General features: G+C 50.2%; 7 protein-coding genes across 7 annotated transcripts; 3 read left to right on the forward strand and 4 right to left on the reverse strand.

The window, feature by feature from the left end:
- Window positions 1–1,714: 1,714 nt before the first annotated feature.
- On the reverse strand, window positions 1,715–2,467 carry UREG_01318 (uncharacterized protein; the record flags this gene model as incomplete). Its single annotated transcript, XM_002541756.1, has 3 exons — window positions 1,715–1,798; window positions 1,989–2,167; window positions 2,215–2,467. The coding sequence occupies 3 exons, from the start codon at window positions 2,465–2,467 to the stop codon at window positions 1,715–1,717; spliced, it is 516 nt and encodes a 171-aa protein (XP_002541802.1).
- Window positions 2,468–4,510: 2,043 nt separating this feature from the next.
- Window positions 4,511–6,489, forward strand: UREG_01319 (uncharacterized protein; the record flags this gene model as incomplete). The annotated part of the gene is made up of 2 exons (XM_002541757.1): window positions 4,511–5,701; window positions 5,755–6,489. 2 exons carry the CDS (start codon window positions 4,511–4,513, stop codon window positions 6,487–6,489), a joined length of 1,926 nt encoding a protein of 641 aa, XP_002541803.1.
- A 650-nt stretch (window positions 6,490–7,139) lies between these two features.
- UREG_01320 (proteinase T) lies at window positions 7,140–8,521 on the reverse strand (the record flags this gene model as incomplete). Its single annotated transcript, XM_002541758.1, has 4 exons — window positions 7,140–7,381; window positions 7,445–7,550; window positions 7,607–8,143; window positions 8,213–8,521. 4 exons carry the CDS (start codon window positions 8,519–8,521, stop codon window positions 7,140–7,142), a joined length of 1,194 nt encoding a protein of 397 aa, XP_002541804.1.
- Window positions 8,522–9,363: 842 nt separating this feature from the next.
- Window positions 9,364–10,272, reverse strand: UREG_01321 (uncharacterized protein; the record flags this gene model as incomplete). Its single annotated transcript, XM_002541759.1, has 3 exons — window positions 9,364–9,649; window positions 9,675–9,736; window positions 10,039–10,272. The coding sequence occupies 3 exons, from the start codon at window positions 10,270–10,272 to the stop codon at window positions 9,364–9,366; spliced, it is 582 nt and encodes a 193-aa protein (XP_002541805.1).
- Window positions 10,273–11,040: 768 nt separating this feature from the next.
- On the forward strand, window positions 11,041–12,660 carry UREG_01322 (uncharacterized protein; the record flags this gene model as incomplete). The annotated part of the gene is made up of 6 exons (XM_002541760.1): window positions 11,041–11,368; window positions 11,434–11,666; window positions 11,760–11,868; window positions 11,938–12,090; window positions 12,171–12,293; window positions 12,353–12,660. 6 exons carry the CDS (start codon window positions 11,041–11,043, stop codon window positions 12,658–12,660), a joined length of 1,254 nt encoding a protein of 417 aa, XP_002541806.1.
- A 1,958-nt stretch (window positions 12,661–14,618) lies between these two features.
- UREG_01323 (uncharacterized protein) lies at window positions 14,619–16,674 on the reverse strand (the record flags this gene model as incomplete). The annotated part of the gene is made up of 4 exons (XM_002541761.1): window positions 14,619–15,644; window positions 15,702–15,811; window positions 16,057–16,109; window positions 16,289–16,674. 4 exons carry the CDS (start codon window positions 16,672–16,674, stop codon window positions 14,619–14,621), a joined length of 1,575 nt encoding a protein of 524 aa, XP_002541807.1.
- Window positions 16,675–17,718: 1,044 nt separating this feature from the next.
- Window positions 17,719–19,943, forward strand: UREG_01324 (uncharacterized protein; the record flags this gene model as incomplete). Its single annotated transcript, XM_002541762.1, has 7 exons — window positions 17,719–18,103; window positions 18,318–18,575; window positions 18,670–18,771; window positions 18,855–19,153; window positions 19,221–19,610; window positions 19,717–19,774; window positions 19,831–19,943. The coding sequence occupies 7 exons, from the start codon at window positions 17,719–17,721 to the stop codon at window positions 19,941–19,943; spliced, it is 1,605 nt and encodes a 534-aa protein (XP_002541808.1).
- Window positions 19,944–20,919: the final 976 nt, after the last annotated feature.

The following is a 20,919-nucleotide window of genomic DNA, read 5'->3' on the forward strand; positions in this document are numbered from 1 at the left end:
CTACTGAAGGTACGGTTGGACGAAAGGCCCCAAAACCCCGTTCCATTCCATGGCTATGTTAGGCACATCAATTGAGCTGCTATTATAGGCCTTTGAGGCCGTTGTGATCCCATGGCAGAGTAGAGCAATCGAAAGTCACCGGATTAGGTAGTGTAAACCTATTTGACTAGCAAAGGTGGTTGACAAAAATGGTTAGCTCTGCATAGGAACAGCTGCCGTGTAAATATGTCATATACTTACTGAATGTTTGATATGTATCACTATCTGAAGAGTTGGTGCGAGACCTGGTGAGAGCTGCAGGGGTATATGCAAATAGCCGCTTCAGCCTTTGCACTTGGGCGGCAAATTCCGAACCTCATTGGAAAAGTTGTACGTCCCACGGGGGTTTAGTGTCTCAAGCATTTTCTTTAGGTAAAATGTCTGTGTTTATCTTACTGCCTAACATGCAGGTCATGTGCAAATATTTATTGTTCTAGTAAGATGTGCCCCGGGTATAGTGTGTGAGTGTACAACGCTCTTATGTTTGTAGCGGTCAGCATCCGTTATGATTGTGCACCTGTTAGTAGATTCAGGCCTCTGACACTTCTCCATTCTAGCAAAAGAGAAAAGAGGAACCCGAGTGCACCAGCGACAATGGGTGGGATAAAAGTAATTCTCAGAGACGCGGTGAATGCTTTCAATACACTTGCAAGCTGGTCTGGCGGCACAGCACTGCGCAAATTCGTTGGTCCTGCTTTGATTATTGCCGCTGAGTTGAGAAGAGGTGCTTCGATGCGTAAGATGCGGTTGAGGCTACTCATGAAAATATTTCCCCCAATAGCAAGGGAAAGAGTACCTCCGACTGAGTGGAAAAATATCATAATCGCATCTGTAGGGAACATATATTAGTAAGTCGCCACGAGAACCCAATAGCTCTCTAGAATGGGCTCTCACTAGCTGATGACATATCGCTTTGGTTTGAAACCGCTTGAGCAGCGATATATGGAATTTGCACTGACGCGCCCATCCCCGCTCCCGCGATGATTTGATAGCCGACAAGGGTAGCTGTATTCGAATCCATATTGATCGTGTAGAGAAGACCAGAGCCGATTACAAAGGCGGCTGATCCCAACCATACGAACGGTGCGTACCATCCAATAAGCCCGACTAAAAGGCCTGCAATTAGGGATGCACCGGTGTTGCTGGCTTGATACGGCACAACATCTAGGCCTGACTTCTCAGGGCTTGACCCTTTTACCGTTTGGAAATAAATAGGTAAATAGTAGACATGGCTAGAGGCACAGAATTGGTCAGCCGGTAGTTTTGGAAAAGTTGAGAGAATTACTGACATGTAGAACGACATTGCCAGAAAACATGAGAAGAGAGAAGCACTAAAAATGGTTCTTTGTTTAAACAACAGCCTGGGAGGAATCGTGGCCGTGTCCCCAAGCTTCCATTGAAGGAGGCAGAATAGAGTCAATAAGATGCCAGACACCGTAATACAGCCCCATACTCTAGCATCTGACCAGGGATAGGTTTTCCCTGCCCATTCAATTGCCAGAATGAAAGATGTAATCCCCGCAAGGAGGAGTACAGCGCCGGAAAGGTCTAATTCAGAGAGGCGAGCTTTAAGGCTGAGACTGGAGGGCGGATTGGCCAATCTTTTCAAAAAGATTAAAACCACTAAGATGGCCGCGCCGCCGCAGGGGAGATTGATCCAGAAGCTAAGTGGAAATCAGTATTCGGTGAATATATGAAGCGGGGTGGCGGGAGAGGCAATACCACCATCGCCAGCCCAGGCGGTTTGTAAGTATTCCACCTAGCAAAGGCCCGACAATGTTAGATGCACCCATCATGCTCGACATTAGGGCAATGTATGGTGCTCGTCTACTCAACGGGACAGTCAACGCAACGATGTTCAATCCTCCGGAAAAGAGGGCAGCAGCGCCAACCCCCGCTATTGCCCTCCCAAGTATTAGCACCCTGGATGACTGTGAAACGGCACATACAACCGATCCAACCTCGAATATAACCATGCCGCTTATAAAAGTCCATTTTGTATCAAAATAATTGTAAAGCTTTCCGAAACTTGGTTGCAATGCGGTTTGTGTCAACAGGTACGATGACCCATACCAACCAACGTCGCCTAGGGACTCGAACTCGGTTGCGATCACTGGAATAGCGGTTGCTTGTTTGAGGTTAGCGTGGGAAGCAGCGCAAGCGGTGGAAACGTACCTAGGATAACCACATCTAAGGAGACCACGAAGGCGCATAAACACAACGATAGGGTCAGTACTGTCAATTGGAGCCGACCGAGATATTGTGTACCCTCTTCTGCATCAATTACCCTGTCCTCTTCGCGTCCGTCTTGAGCCCCGATTGGGTCTGCTGTCTTTGACGTGGGAAACTGTGAAAGGAATGGCCCAGGAGGATGGGGAGACATGATAGTATCGGGAGACGGATGTATACTCTCATCCGCTGGAGACATCTTCTCATGTGCTTTCCCCTGTGTTTAATTTATTTATTGGCTTTAGCGGTTCAACAAGACAAGAAAGGAGATCAGGAGATTGCCAAACTCGCCTATGGAGGCATGCACCAGCCAAGATACCGTAGATACAGCGGAAAGCCTCACTTCCACGGAGAAAGATGTGTGAGGAAGAAAACTCTGCTGTTCAAGAAAAAAACGAGTATGTCCCCGAGCGTAAAACTGATTGCACCACCACTGAGGGACGCGATATTTTCACAAGGCGAACTCCGTATTTGTTGGGGTGAGAAGCCTCGGGACCCTCTGATACCAGCAAGAATGTTCAAAAATCACCGGCTGTAGGTTACACTGGGCCTGTTTGGTTAGACAAGTTCAAACATAATAGGGCTGGCGGGGGGCTGAACACGTACCAGTGGAGTACTTAATACCACGGTGACGCAAAGCTAACAAAAAGTGCATGGTCAATAAGCGTGCTTCCTTTCTCATTAAAAAGAGATATAATTATGGTGATGAGAGAAGGGTTTAGCCATAGCTGCAAATTGAACATGCAAAATCAGCTAGATTGACTTGCGATAATAGAGACATAGATCTGTGACAATTCTATGGGGCCTGATGCTCAATTGACACAAAATGAAAGTACTCTGTTTCCATGGTAGAGGGTCGAACAATGAGGTGAGGGCTTCCCACTCTGAGCTGACCAGCTCCTGGCTGACGGCATGATATCTAGATTTTCAAACTCCAGACAGGTGAGAATACCCAGACAAAGGCTTGTATTTGCGAACCAACCTAGAGTCTTTAGCCTCTCTCCGGGCCGACCTACCGGATTTTGCCTTCGAATTCATTCAAGGCACCTTTCCACACACCGAAGGTATGCTTGATGGAACATAAGACTTTCATCTCATCTTCTAAAGTTGACAACTCACCAGGCAATTGGTCCCTTTTCACGACGTCATTCTCCCAACTTCCATTGTATAACTACTTTAATCCGTTATCACCTCAATCGATTCTGCGCACAGAAGATGAAGTGTTCAGGCTGATTGAAGAGGAAGGCCCCTTTGACGGTGCTATTGGATACTCCGGCGGTGCTGGGCTCATAGCTCAGCTTTTAATCCGGGACCGTACGAATAACCCCTGGAAACTCTCCCATGAAAGAGTGTTCCGCTGGGCGGTTTTCATCAATGCGGCCTCGCCACTTGAAATCTTTCGGCTTTCAGATGTTCACGCGAAGGAGGGAATCATGACAGGATCCGCCTTGGAAAGAGAGGTAAGGGAGATTCTCTTTCGACCGTCGAATATGAGAGTGAGAAAGGGAACGGGGATGCACCCCGGTTATGATCCTGAAGAAACCCAGAGGAGCATAGCAGCTTTCCATGTTCGGCAGCTCATGGATGGCAGAGCCTTCATGACGGATGGGACGATGGGAGCGGCGCGGTACGAAGCTGCGATTCAAGGCAATTTGATCGATATCTCAACCTTACACGTCCGATGTCCAACCGTGGACAACCGACATTGGGGGCTTGAATTGATGGAGCTCTGCGAGCCGTCTTTGGTGAAGGAGTTTTTTCACGATCATGGTCATGACTTTCCTCGAGGTTATCATGAAATGAAGAAGATAGCAGAGCTTATTCGTGAAATAGCCGAGGAAGCGTAGACGCGAGGTAGTTAGCAATCTCATCATGATCTCCTTTGATTGTCTTTGTCGTTGAACGGACAAGCTCCCAGCCAATCACAGCTTTCACCAGCCCTGCTTAGTCATAATAATCTTGGCGGCGCGTCATGGGTGGATGGACGACGGAAGGAAGAAAGCAATGCAATCCCGACTTCAGTCTTGCTGGCCGTCGATCCAGATGCCATTTATGTTGCTCGTCTATCTAACTATGTCGGATCATGGAACCTTTCTAAATCCTGGGTGAATAGCCGTTTAGCCAAAGGTTAGTCGCATGAGACCTGCCAACCCAACCTTCCGTGACATGCTGGACCAGTGCCAAAGGGCTTTTGGAAGCATTCATCGCTGTAGTATCCGAGCATACTGCTTCACGCTTGACAATGGATTCGACCCCGCGTGCACCGACAGAACCCCCATCTAGCCAGCTCACTGCGCAGCTCGAGCAATCGCAACCCCAGTCCGCTGATGCCCCCGTCGCCATTTCCCTTGAGAACCCCGCTTTATTGATATCGAATCCTATAACCAAGCCCTTTCTACCTTCGGAGGGCCCTGCTACCCCCCGCTGCACGACGCCTCTGCAACCACCAGCTACTAGCAGCAAGCCCGATAATCTCGCACCGGGGACTCCCGCAACCCCCAAAAGGACAGGTCAACTAGCACCTGGTCTCTCCCTTCATGTACCCCAAAGACTCGTCAGCAGCCAGTCTGGCTCCTTTAGCCGCCCCCCAAACTCGCCGAAGCTAGACTCCACTCACATCTACACGTCTCCCTCTTCCGTTCTGCCACGACGGTCAAGAGGCTTGGATTTCTCTAGGGCCTCTACAAATCTTCACCATTCTACTTTGGCCGAAGCATCACCAGATTCTTCCCCCATCGTGGGTGGCAGGGGTGTGACCATCCCTCAACGCCGGCCGGGGAATGGCTCTGGATTCGCTTCCCCGAACAACTCTCACAGCCACATCTGGTCAGGGTCTGGCCATGGGGATAGGATATCGAGCTCCGTCAGCAGCATAAATATGCTGGACTCAGATTCTTCGAGCTGTAGTGATGAGGATGATGATGCATCCTTGGCTGCCGTGGAACGGGGAGAGTTTACTATCACGACGCCTCAAGCTGCCAAGACTTTTCATTCTTTATCGAACGTCGCTTCTCCGAATGTAGCGCAGAGCCCAGCGACAGATTGGATGCAAACTCTCTCTTCTACGAAGCCAAGCCTCATGAGTTTTCAACGAGCACGATATCGGGGTAAAACGAGGCATAGCTCAACGAGTACCAGCGGTACCAGCTCAAGGCCCAGCCCGGGGCCAAGGTCACCACCCGTACCGAAAAGTGTTGAAACCTTTCCTTCAGGATATTTTTCCAAAGAAGCCATCATAGCGGATGTCAAATCACGCCGGGAAAGCTTAAGTCTTGGAACAAGCGACTTGCACTTGTCTGATATGAGCGATGACGCTGAAACGAAACAGGGTATAAACAGCTCCTCTAGCGGATCCATAGCCGGTGGCTCCAATCCAGAGTTCTCGCGTCGAGGAGTAATACGTCGAGCAGTAACGAGGCGCGGGAATCTTTTGGTAAGCTTGTCGTACTAAATTGAGGGTTTCGGTTCCTAACTGGTATGAAATAGCCAAAAACCAAAACTTTCTCTCGAATCAAGGCAGCTTTGATGGAGGAAGGTGCTCCTATCGAGAGCGAAGCAAAAAAAGAGGCCGAAGTGATTCGGCAAGTTCGGGAAAGCGACTCCCTTTTGCCGCCTCTTTCGCCTTCGTTAATTACATCGGCATTGCCCTTAGTTTCCCAAACCGAAGACGGGGCAACGCATACATCCGCGGCAGGAAAAGCAGCTTGTACCGATTTTAGCCAACAAGCATCTGAAAATTCAGGAGGGGTTCAGTTCTGGAACTCCTTTGACCGTCGCCACCAGACGCCGCCGCCTCCCTTTGGCAAGCCGTTTGGCGATACTGCAATGCAAACTTCGCCTGGTAAACCGACATCTCTTCCCCAGCCTGGCTCTCCCTTCGTGCATCCCCGCCCGTTAGGGCCTCAAGCCGTCCTATCTCAAGCGGCCACAGACCTTTCACAAAGACTTAGCAAACGACGGCGCGTTGATGATCTCGACCTTGACCTCGCCTCATTCAAGCGCCGCGCAGTATCCCCTGGGACTAGCACCCAAAGCAGCCCAAGTCAATCACAGGCATTTTCGTTTCCCGAAAATACCCACTCCAATCAGTTGTCCAAAGCCGTACTTTGCCAGAACTCCGCGCAAAGTACAAGTACTGGACACTCGCAGCCCATCAAGCGAGTCGGTTTGCAGGGGATGACCGAAACAAATGAAGGCCTCATGAACATGAGTATTGATTAGCGGGGATTGCAATCGCCCTTCTTCGTTTCGTCATTTTGTGGCTATGGGGAGAGGCGTTTGGGCTGTTATGGTGTCATATGTATTATTTTCATCAATCGAGATTTTGTATGACAGAGCTTTAGCGTTGGCGCCTGAGCTTTTGCGTGATACCTGCACGGGAATTTCGAATTGGGAACAATGTAAAAGACATTGAGGTTTATATACAATAATAGTGGAGTTTGATGCCTTGAGGTTTGTGATGACCGTATTTCTTCAAGGCGAGCGAATGCCAAGCAACAGGGAAGTGATGCCAAGGCCCTAGTAGATTAGCTTGTTTCAACCACAGGTTTCGACTTCAACTCCAGATTGTTTCAACGGACAGCATTCTACGATAATACTGGAGGTCAAACAGAGCGTGCCTTGCCCGTCAAATTGTCTTACAAAGACAATTGGATTCATCAATCAATATATACAGCTGGAAAAACTTCTCTTACTATGGACAAGAAAATAAGAGAATCTGCCGACTCAATGCGGTAGAAGGAATTTCTCAGGGTTCAACCCATCCTGTTCCAGACTCATGCAAGCAAACTATACTCGTTCCTGATAGTTGATTTGGCCAGCCCTGGAAGAGACGATCTTCGCGTGGCCGGAGCATCTCAGGGATCAAGCACTTATTGTCCGCTGCCGTTGTAGATGAGGCGGTTGGTGGTGTTGCTGCCAGGGCTGCGGATAACTGGCTGAGCCATCTCCTTGATGGTATTGCAGAGCGAGCCACCAGAGCCACGGCCAAGGCCGATGAGATAAGCACCAAGACCAGCGACGTGGGGAGAGGCCATGGAAGTTCCGGACAAGGTCATAGAGCCACCGCCAACCCTGGCAGAGATGATCTCGGCACCAGGACCATAGACATCAACTGTATGAGGGCTGTTAGGCTACTTCTATTTCTCCAGAATCGATGATGGAGCGAACAACTTACCGACTTGCCCAAAGTTGGAGAAGGAAGCCTTGCCGTCTTGTCTCGTAGAGGCAGCGACAGTGCAAACTGATGGCTCAGAGGCCGGGGAGAAGCTGCGAGCATCTCGCTTGGAGATTGTTAGCTGAGGACTGGTCACATTGATTGCGGGATCTATCAACTCACGTTGTCGTTACCGGCAGCAACGGCAAGGAAGACGCCAGCTTGGACAATTGCGGCAGCAGCTTGGTTGGTAGCCTGGGAGAAACCACCGCCCAAACTCATGTTCATGACAGATTTGTCAGCGCCGGTTTGTTGGGCGTGTTCGGTAGCCCATTCCATTCCCATGATGACACCGGAGTTGCTTCCGCTTCCGTTGCAGTCAAGAACCTTGACAGCAATCAGGTTCGCCTTCTTGGCAACACCGAAGGTGGTTCCAGCAGTGGTGCCAGAGACGTGAGTGCCGTGGCCATTGCAATCCTCGTCCATGTTGTCAACGGTGTTGACACCCCATTTAGCACGTCCACCGAAGTCCTGGTGGTCGATATCAATACCAGTGTCGATAACATAGGCAGTGACACCCTCCCCAGCGGTAGAGTCATAGTGGTATTCGGTGCCGCCAGGGCGCATAGAACCAACACGGGCAAGACCCCAGGATGGCACATTGGGCTGGGTTTCGATTTCGTTGATCGTCATGATCTGGTCACGCTCGATAAATGCAACCTATATTCCCCTAGAAGTCAGCTATCGAATTTCTTTGGTAGATGAAGGACCATATGGGCTGCTCCTCACGTCATCGCGGTTCGCAATCTCTTGGATTGTCTCCTCGTCGAAGGTGCCAGAGTAGCCTTTGAGGGTAGTCTTGTAGGTGTGACGCATTCCGCCAACGTTGGTAGAACCACGGCGGGCGAGACGTTCATGGTGGAGCTGGGTCACCCAGTTACGGTGAGAATCGAAGTCCTGGCTGGAGACGCCATCCTTCATCACCACGATGTATCCATTGGGGACGGTCTTTACGCCGGGGGCCGCGGACAGGATCTTTGCCGCATCGACGGAGAAAATCGCCAGGGCGAGTGGAAGAAGTGTGCTGAGGAGAACCATTGTGAAGAGCCCGGGTTAAGAACGTGTTGCTGCTTAAGTCTGGATTGCTTTGGTCCTACACCTCAGCGGGGAGGGGAGAGATATTTTATATTGATCTTTTCGACTCTGAACACCTTGGCGGGCCTTCACATGCGACAGTACTCCGTTGACAGATGACCCCCTCAGGGCAGGGTATGAAATTCCATCCCGATTGGGTGTTGTGCCAACCCGACCTCCAGGGCCAGCTGGTATTATCGCCCTTTGCGCCGGGCGACTTGAGAAGTGGGAAGTTGCAAATACCCCCGTCCACGCGGAGAAAATCCCAGGCTACCCTAGTGACTCCACACCTATGGGGTCCTGGCTATTAAATGGCCGATCCATCAAACATTCCCCTTGATGGTTAACCATCCATACCAGCCTTGTATGATGGAATATCCTGGTCAGAGGGCATCAACACATCACATGGTGGCCTTGAGAAAGGGAGGTCATCGAAAGGTCCAAACAACACAGCTGAAGATCATACTTCGAATCCTTCTTTCAGTCATGGGCTAGGGCCACGGCTCGTTTCGGGTCCATCTCTCAGAGGAATTTTGAATATCAACGGCCAAAGATCTCGAGCGATTAGGAGGGCGCCCGGAAATTAAGATTCGACGATTCGACGCAAGAACGTTGAATATTCAATCTTGACTGGTAGTTTCCCATGTTCCCCAGGCTCAAAGGCACACTAGCACTCTGGACTTGGGGACTCATGGTTAAAGTCTCCAAGGTAGCGTTGAGCGCACTGATCTTCAGCATCATGTGGATAGTTTCTTGCCTTGCCCATCCTGTAGATCGAAAATGGGAGGGTGCTGACGATGATAGGTTCAAACTGTGGAAATGAGCCCCATTTTTCGAAACACCCAATGACCAGACACGGCCCCGGGGTCAGGGCGGAGGAATCTGGTGCCTCTCCTCAAAACATCGTAATTTGTGTGTGGCCTGTCGATCATCCGAGCAGGGATGCTAAACCTTATCCGGTACGGAATTATTCCAGAATCTAAGGGCATTCTATCTGCAACTGGGAGGTAAGGGGGGCTCTTTTCGGTTTCGGGGACATTAGGTGTATCACTATCACCCGGCCCTGTAGTCACGACGGTTTTCGAACGATGTCTGGTGTTTCTGCTTCTAAACGTACGATGTTTCAAGCGACCAGTTACAGTTGCAAACAACGCTCTGTCGAAGCAGCTCTCCACGGTGCTAAGAGAAGTTCTAGCATATCGTCTAGACTTCCAAAAGGGTTTAATCTGATAAGGCTTGTTTCGCTCAGAGCTTGTCGAGCCGCGCCGCGTAAACCCCTCTTTCTTAGCTCAGTGCGACATCAGACAGCAGACAGCCGTATGGAGACGTCGCCATACCCAGACACTGAAGTGTGCCATATCGGTATTCCCCCCTCCAATTCAAAATCTTGTTTACTCAGGTGTGGTTGGCTACCACTAATCAAACACCTCGTCGCCGTTACACTGTGCGTTGTTTAACCTCGCTCCCGTGGGCGAGCATACCTGAAGATTGGCGGAGGTGGTGAGTCCGGGAAAGGCCGAAAAGCCAAAACAGAGTCTCGATGTAACCATGGCCCGCTGCCTCTGGCGATAACCACTGCCTTTCAAGCTACGATCATCGATGCGGAGAGGGTTGTCTTTTGACACAGTCCGCTGAATGTGGGTGCTTGATAGTCGCGGCCTGAAGATGCCAAGGCACAGGGCCTGGCAACAGAGAGTCGAGCCTGGGGTTGACATACCTGTTCACACGTGGAGGCTTGCAGTCCCCCGCGTAGAGGTTTCGCGGTCTGAATTGTTTCAAGGGGCGACCAAGGATGGCCCATCGAAGTCGATGAGAGTATGCTGACTATAGTTGTCGAAACCAGTCGAAGCGGGGTGTTTACATTGCAGGGGGAGCGAGGTCGAGTTTCCCACCCAACAACAGCGATCAAAGTGGAACAGGGAGACCCGCGAACGGTTCTCGAAGCAACTCCCGATCTGCGCTTGGAACCCTCGCTAACAGTTCTTTGCGTGGCGGGGGCACGGGCAGTGCTTCGAAGGCGATCATCAGCGTGAACTGTCAGCTAGATGCTATATATGGTCTGCGGGCCATTTGTTCATTACTATAAAACTCGAAGCAGGCGGCTCCCTCGCAAGGGTGTTTGTTTCGTATGACGCAACGATCGCTAGTAGGATGCAAGATGCTTGTCCCTGCAGCAACAAGACCGGGTATTTGTATCGGCGACATATTGTAGCCGCGCGGCACGACACAATATTAACAGGGCCTTGGTCGGCCTCCAAAGTCGAGATGGCTCGTGAGCAAATGGCACTTTCCACGACGTTGAACGAAGTAGGGAGCAAGAGCAAGCAGACAATCTACGGGCTTGTTGAACCCCTTTTATGGGGAATTTCGGCAGGTACATTATGGCAAAGTTGGGGGCTCCAGCAGCGAAATAGTAGCTGCTGTTGCATAGTTACGTGAGTACAGGCATATTTGCATTCCTCCTTTAATCCACTGTCTGCGGCATGAAGCTGCTCCTGGTTGTTTCGGTGTTTTTGACATCGGCATTCGGCGCAACTGCCGCTTCACTGGGATCGGAGTACAATGGCTACAAGGTCTTCCGCATCCCGACGACGGAGGAGAATCACGCCAGAGTGGTTGATCTCATCAATGAGTTGCATCTTGACACATGGAAGTTCCCGAAAAAGGTGGGATTCGCCGCAGACGTTGTGGTTCCACTAGAACAGATCTCTTCCTTCGAGAAGGCTACCGCCGGCTTGACGATTGAAGTGATGCATGAGGACCTTGGTGCGTCCATCGAAGCCGAATCTGCTGTTGCGAGTACGTTTGAAGGTACGGTGGACTCCAGGCTGGACTGATGGGCGGAGAAGATGCCGGCTAATGACGATCGTCTCTAGCGGGAAATCCTAACAGTACCTGGTTCGACACCTATCATAGCTACGAGGAACACCAACAGTTCCTGAAGGATCTGCAAACCCAATACCTGTCGAATTCGGAATTGATTATCGCAGGTAATACGTATGAGGGGCGCCCAATCCAAGGCATTCATATCTGGGGAAGCCGCGGCAAGGGCAAACCCGGGGTGGTTTGGCATGGAACTGTCCACGCGCGAGAGTGGATTACCACGATGGTAACACTCCCTTTAACCCTTCTTGACGATCTGTTCAGCATATCACAGGTCGACCAGGGCTTTTTGGATTAGTTATTCACAGATATCCTCCAGGTCGTCGAATACCTGACATGGAGTTTGCTCTCGCAGCAAAACGACCCGGCGGTAAAAGGCATTCTCGACAAACATGACTTCTTCATTTTCCCAATCGCAAATCCAGATGGTAAGTCATTCAGCAATCCCGCACAGCATCCCGCCTATGTGTAAATAGCCACTAACGCAGGCTAATTAGGCTTTGTATTTTCGCAGCGAGTGCGGCGACTATGGCGGAAGAGTCGTCAGCCGAGTAAACTTCTTTGCGTTGGAACTGATCTCAACCGCAACTATCCCCATCAATGGGGCGAAAGGGGCTCTTCTGCGCGCCTGTGTGCCGCAACATTTCGAGGTACCTTCCCTTGCCTCGCTGACACTGCAGATGTTGCCACCTTTGAGACTGAAAAGGTAAAGCTGACCGTTTTTGCACAGGATTGGGCCCGGGAGACGCACCGGAGGTCCAGGCACATATCCGCGTGATGCAGGACATTGCTCGATCTCAAGGAGGCAAAATGTATGTCGACTGGCACTCATACTCCCAGCTGTTCTTGACCCGTAAGTATTTTTTGTTGTAGTTTGAAGCTCTTGGGCTGGCTAAAATTCCTCCCTTCTAGCCTATGGCCATAGCTGCGACAAACGAGCATCAAACCATGAGAAGCACATGGAGCTCGCAAATGTTTTTGCGCAAGCACTAGGAGCAGTTCACGGAACTGCGTTCAAAGTTGGACCGACATGCAACACCCTCTATCAGATCAGTGGAGACAGTGTTGACTGGGCTGTTGATGTTGGCAAATTCGAACTGGCCTTCGCGGCTGAGCTGCGCGATACAGGGTGGTATGGGTTTATTATTCCACCTCAGCAAATCCGGCCCAGCGGCGAGGAGGCCTGGGCGGGTATCAAAGCTCTGATGGAAAGGATGTAAGTATGGGATAAGATGTGTCCGTCGTCCCAGTAAGCCAAATACGGGTTCCAGAGAGGAGCTGGAAGGTACTGAGTTTGCAGATATCATTGGTTTCAATGATATCGAGATTGTGGAAGGCCGTTTTCTAAGAAATCGTTCGGTTCTCCCTAGCCGACCAGCCCAAAGGTAAGCAGGCAATTGTCAGCGAGCATTTGCAAAGGCATGAGGGTGTTAAAATGCATGAGATGGTTTTGTGATTTCGCCTTGGGAACAGGATAATCAGTTGAGATTGTAGGCGAGTATATAATAATAGTCAGACGGCACTGCAGCCGAGTTGGATGTTGGTGGTTTGGGGCCTCTCTTGGCGCGTACTTTCGTGGGCATCAATCAGAAGTAAACGGGACTGAGAAGCAACCATGCCAGTCCGCAACAACATCACCAGCCATCGTTCTGAGAACTGTGCGGCTTCATTGCTCTATTGATACTCCGCGCATAGCCTATCCATCAGCCTTCTTCTATCGCTCCCCTATTAACCACGAGGCATGCCTTCAAATGTTGAGATTGCCTCGTCATTCGTCGAGGGTGCCCCTCCCGGAGAGGTGCGTCCGGACAGCCTCTCCAACGACCCTGATTCCGATGCTTGCTCCTTGCACATGCTGACTCTGCGTAGCTCAATGATGTCGTTGCAGGTAATACCCGCTATTCTCGATCTTTGCTCTCCGTCGATCATGGACGCCCAACGGGGTCTTTTGAAGGAGAGCTCACGTCTAACTCGGCTGTCATGGGAGCGCAACAGATATAAAAGCACTTACCTCTGATGACCCTGGCATTATTGCTTCGCTTGAGCCTGCGTTCCGGACGTACAACGAAACACAATTGACGACGACCAAGTTGGCGGGCGGCAGCCAAGAGGTACGAAATCCCGGCGCGCTCTGGTTGAACGCACCATATACGGACAAGCTGAGGACCTAACCGCCTCGAGATCTGCAGGTCATTGTGAGCTCGTATAATACGTTGGAAGATGGTCGATATTACGATGTGGAAAGCCAAACGTCATTCGAGTTTGACCATATCACTCGGGCAAGTTCATCTCGCGCCAATTTGTTGCTTGTATTCCCGTGTCCTAACAGTTGGCCGACATTATACAGACCGCTTCTGCCCCAAAATCCCATCCGCTAGAATCGCCAAATTCAGATCTCATGTACGTTTGTCCACCCGCGCGGCGCAATCTGCCAATGATCGTTTGCATCCCCGGTTAACCACTCCTCACCACAGTAAATCTCTTTTGAAATCACTATCCTCACATGCCCAGGAACATTTCCCAAGCTGCTCCTATGGTGTTTACCCTACCGACGACTCCTCAGTGACCATACTCTTGGTTGCTAATAAATATTCGCCCAACAACTTCTGGAACGGCCGCTACCGCGCAGTTTACCAAGTCCCCATTTCGTCTCCCGCGACTATCACAGGCAAGAGCCACGTCGCCGTTCATTATTATGAGGACGGGAACGTGTCCCTCAACAACACGAAACCAATCTCCATTCCCCTGCAAAACACGTCAGCAGACACGATCATCAAGCGGATCGCCGCGGCGGAACGAGAACACCAGCAAGAGCTAAATGAGGCTTTTGGTAGACTCGCGGAGGGTGCATTCAAGGGATTACGCCGACAGTTGCCGATAACAAGACAAAAGGTCGAATGGGAGAAAGTTGGTGGGTATAGATTGGGCCAGGATATTGCTGGTGGAAGAGGTCAATAGGCGATGCAATGATTATGTGGTTTAGAATTATAGCATATGGAAACGTCTCTAACGGTCTATGGTACCTTGCGTACTTATTTGGCCGGATCCAAGCCCCTTATAGCCCAATTTCCATTCCTTAAGAAGTGGTACATTGCTACACGACATTGAGATTTTACCCGAAAACTATTCGATCTAAAAAGCATAACCATGTCTGACACCCCAAAACGTCCATCTAAAGTCAGGATTCCGTAAGAATGCTTCTATCCGACCAGAACTCGCATTCTTTTTCGCTCCACTTATTATCTGCCATCTGAGCCGCAATACCAACATGTCCGCCACCGGCTCGCTCATCGTTCCCTTCCCCAAGTACCATCACACTCTTCGAGGCTTTCGCCTTGAAAGGAGTCCATCTTGGTCGGTCCGCATACTTGCCTTGGATCTTATTAGGGTCACCATTTGTAATGAACGATGTAAAGTACGCATGGATATATCCCGCAATTTTTTCTTGGGCGTCGGAGAGTCTGCGGACATACGGACTGTAAACTTCGTATTCAGATTGGTCTCCATGGCTTGCGCCCCCCTTGACGGTCTTGTTGAGTGCCCAATGGTACAAGTAAACAGGGGCGTCTTGGGCTTCAGACGCCAGTTGCGCCGTTTGTCTGACGGGGCAGATGTACGCGAATTGTCCGTATGCAGCTGTGGCTCGTTTGTATTGTGCACCAACGTCGATATCGCGCCCGTCGACATAGGGGGACTCTGGATGCTTGAGGGGATCCGGGTAGAGATGGTTGAGGATTTTGGTGTCTGAAGCGGGTAGAGGGGGGATAAGGGCACGGAAGAAGTCAGTGAATTCTTCTGATTTTTCCATGTCAGAAGGTACGAATGGGGCGCCCTCGTGGGTGTTGAAGCCAGTCAGGATGGGAACTTTGTTCCATTTCCCAGACTTCCAGTTCTTAATGGGCGCGTCTTTTATTATTTCCCCGTCGATAACGGGCTGGAAAGCCCATCTATCGGAAGGATTATAGTGGTTGAAAATGCTCTCTGAAGCACGTGCAATATCATACATAGGTTTGCTTTGCAGGCAAGTTATTATTTCATTTTCAGGGAGGTTGGAGCATCTAGCCTCTGCAAGGAATTCTCGGAATTGCTTTTCATGCAAAGGATTATCGGGTGGGTATACGGCCCGGGAGGTTGTTGCGCCAGACTCGAGGACTGCTCGGCTGAAAAGTTGTTGACCGCTATTATGCATGACATGATGCCCGATCTACATGGGTCAGAAGCGGATTCAAAGCCCCGTAGGGTGAGAGGAAGGTAATCGTACTGAATGAGCACCAGCCGACAATCCAATTAGGGTTACTTGGTTGGGGTCTCCGCCAAAAGCTCCAATGTTTTCCTGAACCCATTTGAAGAGGAGGATCTGGTCATGGAGTCCTAGATTTAGTATCTTTTCCTTTGCGGTAACAGTCGATGGGAGAAACCCCAAAGCCCCAAGTCTATAAAGCGATTAATATTTGTAAAGTTGATGGTCTGAATGGCCAGACGACACACCTGTAATTAAAATTTACAATAATGAAAGGCTCTTCAGACCATGATAGCATGTTTGCTGAACTGTGGAATTTGCCTAGTTTGAAGAATATCTGAGCTAAGTGAAGTGGGACATGATACGGGCCACATACCGGAGCCGCTATTAAAAGCTCCGCCATGGACATAGATGGCAACTGGTAATTTCCTATTTTTAGGGCCATCCTTCAGCCTGAACACGTTTAGATTCAAACAATCCTCGCCCCAATCATTCGAAGGCCATGTCAGCGGCCCGGAGGGACATCTAGGGAGTGAGAGTAAGCCGAGCGATCGCGAGACGCGCCGATAAGGGTGCCAACGTCCAGGCAAACAGCGTAGGAATAGTACCTTTTGCCATATTTAGAGGCGTGGATAATGTCACTGGATGGTTTCACAGGTTGGGGGCGCTTGAATCTCCTTTCTCCAGTTGGAGGTTGCGCATACGGAATTCCGAGGAATGCTTCAATTGGGCGAGGCAATGTGCTGTCGATCAAGACCGTGCCGACGACAGTGCCCTGAGAGATCTCTACCGACGATGCAACGCTCGCAAAGAGATACGACAGTAGTAGATGGAGCCAGGAAGGCAGGAAATCGAGGTGCTGTTCCCTGAGCCACGGCCAATGCCAGTATCTGGTAGCCAAAGAGGGAGACCACAGAAATATCGCATAAAGCGAGAGACCCAGGCAGACTGTAAGGAGGAAGACTTGCTTCCGGCGCCAGAGGAAAAGCCACATGATGCCAGCGCCAACGTGGGAATACGTGCTGCTTGGGAGTGATGGCACGGCTTAGTCTTCGTCGACAGGCAGACTCTGCATTGTCAAGCAGTGAGTAAACCGAGTGCGGGCTGGAATCCCGCTCGCTCGATGATGGGAATATCACACTCGTTGTCTCTAATGCTTTGATGCGCGATGCGTGATGAAGTTAGTTCCTCGCCGGATGTTCCAAGAACCGCAAGCCGCACTATGCCTTTCCCGGCCTAAACAACCACAACCTCCATCTTCAATCATCACCAGTCGCTGTCGAACATGAAGCCACTATCAAGATTCAAGTCCCTGATACCATCCTTGCGCTGTTTGTGTCCTGGGCTCTTGCTTGCTAACATAACTACTGGTCATGGCCTGAAGATAACCTGCTAACTAAACTACAGCTAGTTCGTTAAGCCGAGGCTATTCAGCAGATTTGAGCCGACACTCTCCGCCGAACCCCTTTACGCTGCTTTCCTTTTACTTGATGATAAGAGCCCTACATTCATTTGGGTATGATGTAAGGGAGCTCTGTGCCGCAAGAACAATGCATATCTCCCCCGACCCTGATCAATATCATGGCTCACCGCGATTTTCACAAGATCCAAGCGAATAGACTCTTCAACCCCACACCATTTCGACAAGCTAGTTAGTTTGCCGAGAGGCGCGGATATATGGACGTTATGAAGGCTAGGGGCCAATTGCTCCCTCCGATTTCCTTCCAACCCACTACTTATGTGGGTATCTTCTCCACGATCCTCGAAAACGGCGCCATGGCCTGTCGTAGTTGATAACTACTAGGGGAAAGGAAGGCCCTTCCTCGGCGCTCTGGCTGGCTCCTCAACAGAGCCAAACCTCGGTAGCCACTCCGGCCAGTTTATACCCGTATGCTAGTTATCATTGGTATTTGCTTGTTTAAAATGGGCGTTGCTGGTCGTGAGCCAGACCGATGGCTTTTCAGCAATCACTTTCTAGCTTTGGCGCATTTGTTTTCGTACTTTGAGCTCTTTATCCGCTTGTCTCAAGCCTTGCATGATGGGAACTCATGGAAGAATTCCTGTGGTGATTGGTGTCGGCGACATCAAAAATGGCTCCAAGAGCATCGAGGATGCACATGAGCCATTGGGCCTCATTCTGCAGGCGATTGAGAGGGCGATACAGGATTCCGGTATCTCACACAGCGCGGCCCAGGAACTCCAATCAAGCATCGACAGTGTGGACGTTGTCAAAACCTGGACTTGGCCATATCCAGATCTTCCAGGTCTAATCGCTCGGAAGTTGGGGGTACAACCCAAACATACATTTTATAGCGAAAATGGCGGGAATTCACCTGGGAAACTATTTGATGAGGCCGCTCGCCGTGTCTCTTTGGGGCGGAGCAAGGTTGCGGTGGTGACAGGTGGTGAAGCGCTTGCTTCTCGTATGTAACTATCATGCTTGAATACAATCCTTCTGGGGTTACTGAATCTCTGTCGTGTTTCAAGTCGAAGCCTTTGCACGAGCAAAAAAAATTCCGCCGCCTGGCTGGACAGAGCCAGATGAGGCCGTCACTGGGGTCTTCTCTGTGAAGAACGTGAAATTGAAAGAAAGTCAGTTCATCAGCGCATTCACCTAATCTATCGACTCCAGTACAGAATCTTACGCTTTGTTAGACCTGGGTGCGATGCACTCCATCGGACTACCTGTTCATGTTTACCCACTGTACGAAAATGGATTCAGAGCACATCGTCGCCAGTCCCTGGAAGAAAACAATTCGGAATCGGCTCAATTGTATGGCAGTTTTGCCAGAATAGCTGAAGGAAATCCCGTTGCCTGGAGTCACGGAAAACCCGCTGAAACCCCTCAATCAATAGGAACCGTAACAAAACGCAACCGGCTTATCTGCTTCCCATGTATGGTATCCTCTATGCATCGTCGAACTAAAGCTGACCAGCGGGTTAGACCCCCTCTTGATGAATGCATTTAATACGGTCAATCTCGCTGCAGCGTGTCTGCTTACCAGCACTGAATTTGCAAGCAAACTTGGTATCCCTGAAAGCAGATGGGTCTATCCTTTGGGCGGAGCCGGAACCGCTGATAGCAATAACTGTAAGTATGATGCAATTCCCAATGATCCTGCTATAGCAGCCCATTTCCTTGAACTATGCGTTTAATAAATCTATACAATATAGTTTGGGAACGGCCAAATTTCTATTCCTGCCCTTCTATTTCTAGATCGCTAGATTCCGCGTTGGATTTATCTGGGTTGGACAAAGGAGATATTGATCTTTATGACTTTTACTCGTCGGTGCCGCAACTCCTCATACCCTCTACAAACTCCTTTATTCACTGTTTCAACAGCTGTTTTCCTATCGTCCCCAAGCTCGCTTGCCAGCATCTAGGCTTGCCGATCATTGACGCGCAAAAACCGATCACACTCCTAGGAGGTCTAACGTCATTTGGAGGAGCTGGCAACAATTATTCCATGCATGTAAGTCGTAGAGAATCGGGGTTTGGGACATTGCGCCCTGTGGGCTTTTCCCTAATGCTGCATATAGGCAATCACAGCTATGGTTCGTCGGCTGAGAGAGAGCACCGGACGCCGTTGCAACGGACTGGTCTTAGCCAATGGCGGAGTACTCACATACCAGCATGTTGTTGTGCTTTCTTCCCAACCTCGAAAAGACGGACTCTCGTACCCGAGCAAAAACCCGCTTCCTGATGTTTTGACGGACGAGGAGGTCCCGGTCATCGAAAGCAACCCGGAAGGCAAAGCTGTGGTCGAGACCTACACTGTTGAATTCAACAGAGACGGCACTCCCTACCAGGGATATGTAGTGGGCCGACTGAAGAGCAATAACCATCGATTTATCGCCAATCATGCGGATGACGATAGCTTGAATCGCCTTTGCAGCATATCGGAAGAAGTGATTGGGAAGACTGGTTGGGTTAGGGCCGATCCGAACCAAAAAGGAAAAAATTTATTCAGCTTTGAAAGAGTTGGAAAACTGTGAGGAAGGTCACCTTCATGCCTCTGATGCGATTGCTATGTAGAGTATCTATGCGAATTTCTCCCGTCATATCTCTATTGCCCAATATGTCCCAATGAATCGTAAGTTCATCAATTTAAAATTGGACTTGATCTTCCTGGGGCTTTTGTGCATGCAGATCGACAGCAACCGCCAGTTGCAAATCATTTTGGCGATCGCTGGCTTCAGAAGCTGCCAGCAAAAAGATGTGGCTGGCTGGACCATCCAAATGGCTATATAAGTAGCGATTGAGATAACAAAGATGATTTTGAGCCATGAAGGCTATCACAAGATGAATATCTTGGACCATGAGCGCCTCTGTTACAGAAAATTCAAAAAAAGTTAATCAATGGGAGGAAATATTCCACCATTCAGGTTTTGCATGTTGTGTGTGGGTGAGCTGCCATCGAGACTGTCTCACGCAGCATCACTCGGGGCAAAATTGCTCAACGTGTGTATGGATTTTGCCCTGGATGCTGCGGCCATGCAGAAACCGACGGACGGGTAACACAGGTGAGCGATCAAATCTGTGCCACCACTAATTATTCAAAACGAGAACTCGAGGGAATGGGTTCTAGATCGTTGACGAATTTCGAATGTGTATTCGGTGAGGACAGAGGCAGCCGGACGGATGATCAACGATACGGCCGACTCTCCAATCTGTATGCTGTTAACGTCCCTGATATTAGCAGGCTGGCGCGATAAAGCAGCCAGGACAACGGCAGATATCAGAAAACCATGACAAGCTAGTTGCAGTTTGCCAACCTCAACTGTGGTGGTGGATGGGTCCAACGCTATGAGGTTTCTCCCGCCTCTTCACGAAAAGTCTTTGGGTACGTCTGTTCTCACCGGATAAACCCTGCACATGAATGCAAAGTTGGCGACATTGAACCGAGGAGGAGATTCAAGCTCGAGCCGACTGAAGGTGTCGCAGGGCAGAGAGCTAATCACAGCTATCCCACATCACCCGAAATTCCAAACATCAAGAGGCAAGGTCACAGGAGCCACAGAGCCAGCAGCTGCCCGCGCATCAGATGCAGGGAACGACAATGACAGCAGCTGAAAGAGGAGGAACCCGGGTCTGAGTCCCAATCAGCAAATGAAATCGCCATGTTTGCGTGCCCTCCACAAGGCATGCATTGAACCTGCGACCTGGAGTTGGAAACCAACGAGGGAAGCGAAGGTTCTTATCAATAATGCATCCCTCGGGCGAGCTGCATCACCCAGC

The sequence above is a fragment of the Uncinocarpus reesii genome, genomic scaffold, assembly GCF_000003515.1.
Source record: "Uncinocarpus reesii 1704 scaffold_1 genomic scaffold, whole genome shotgun sequence".
In the NCBI taxonomy this organism is placed as follows: domain Eukaryota; kingdom Fungi; phylum Ascomycota; class Eurotiomycetes; order Onygenales; family Onygenaceae; genus Uncinocarpus; species Uncinocarpus reesii.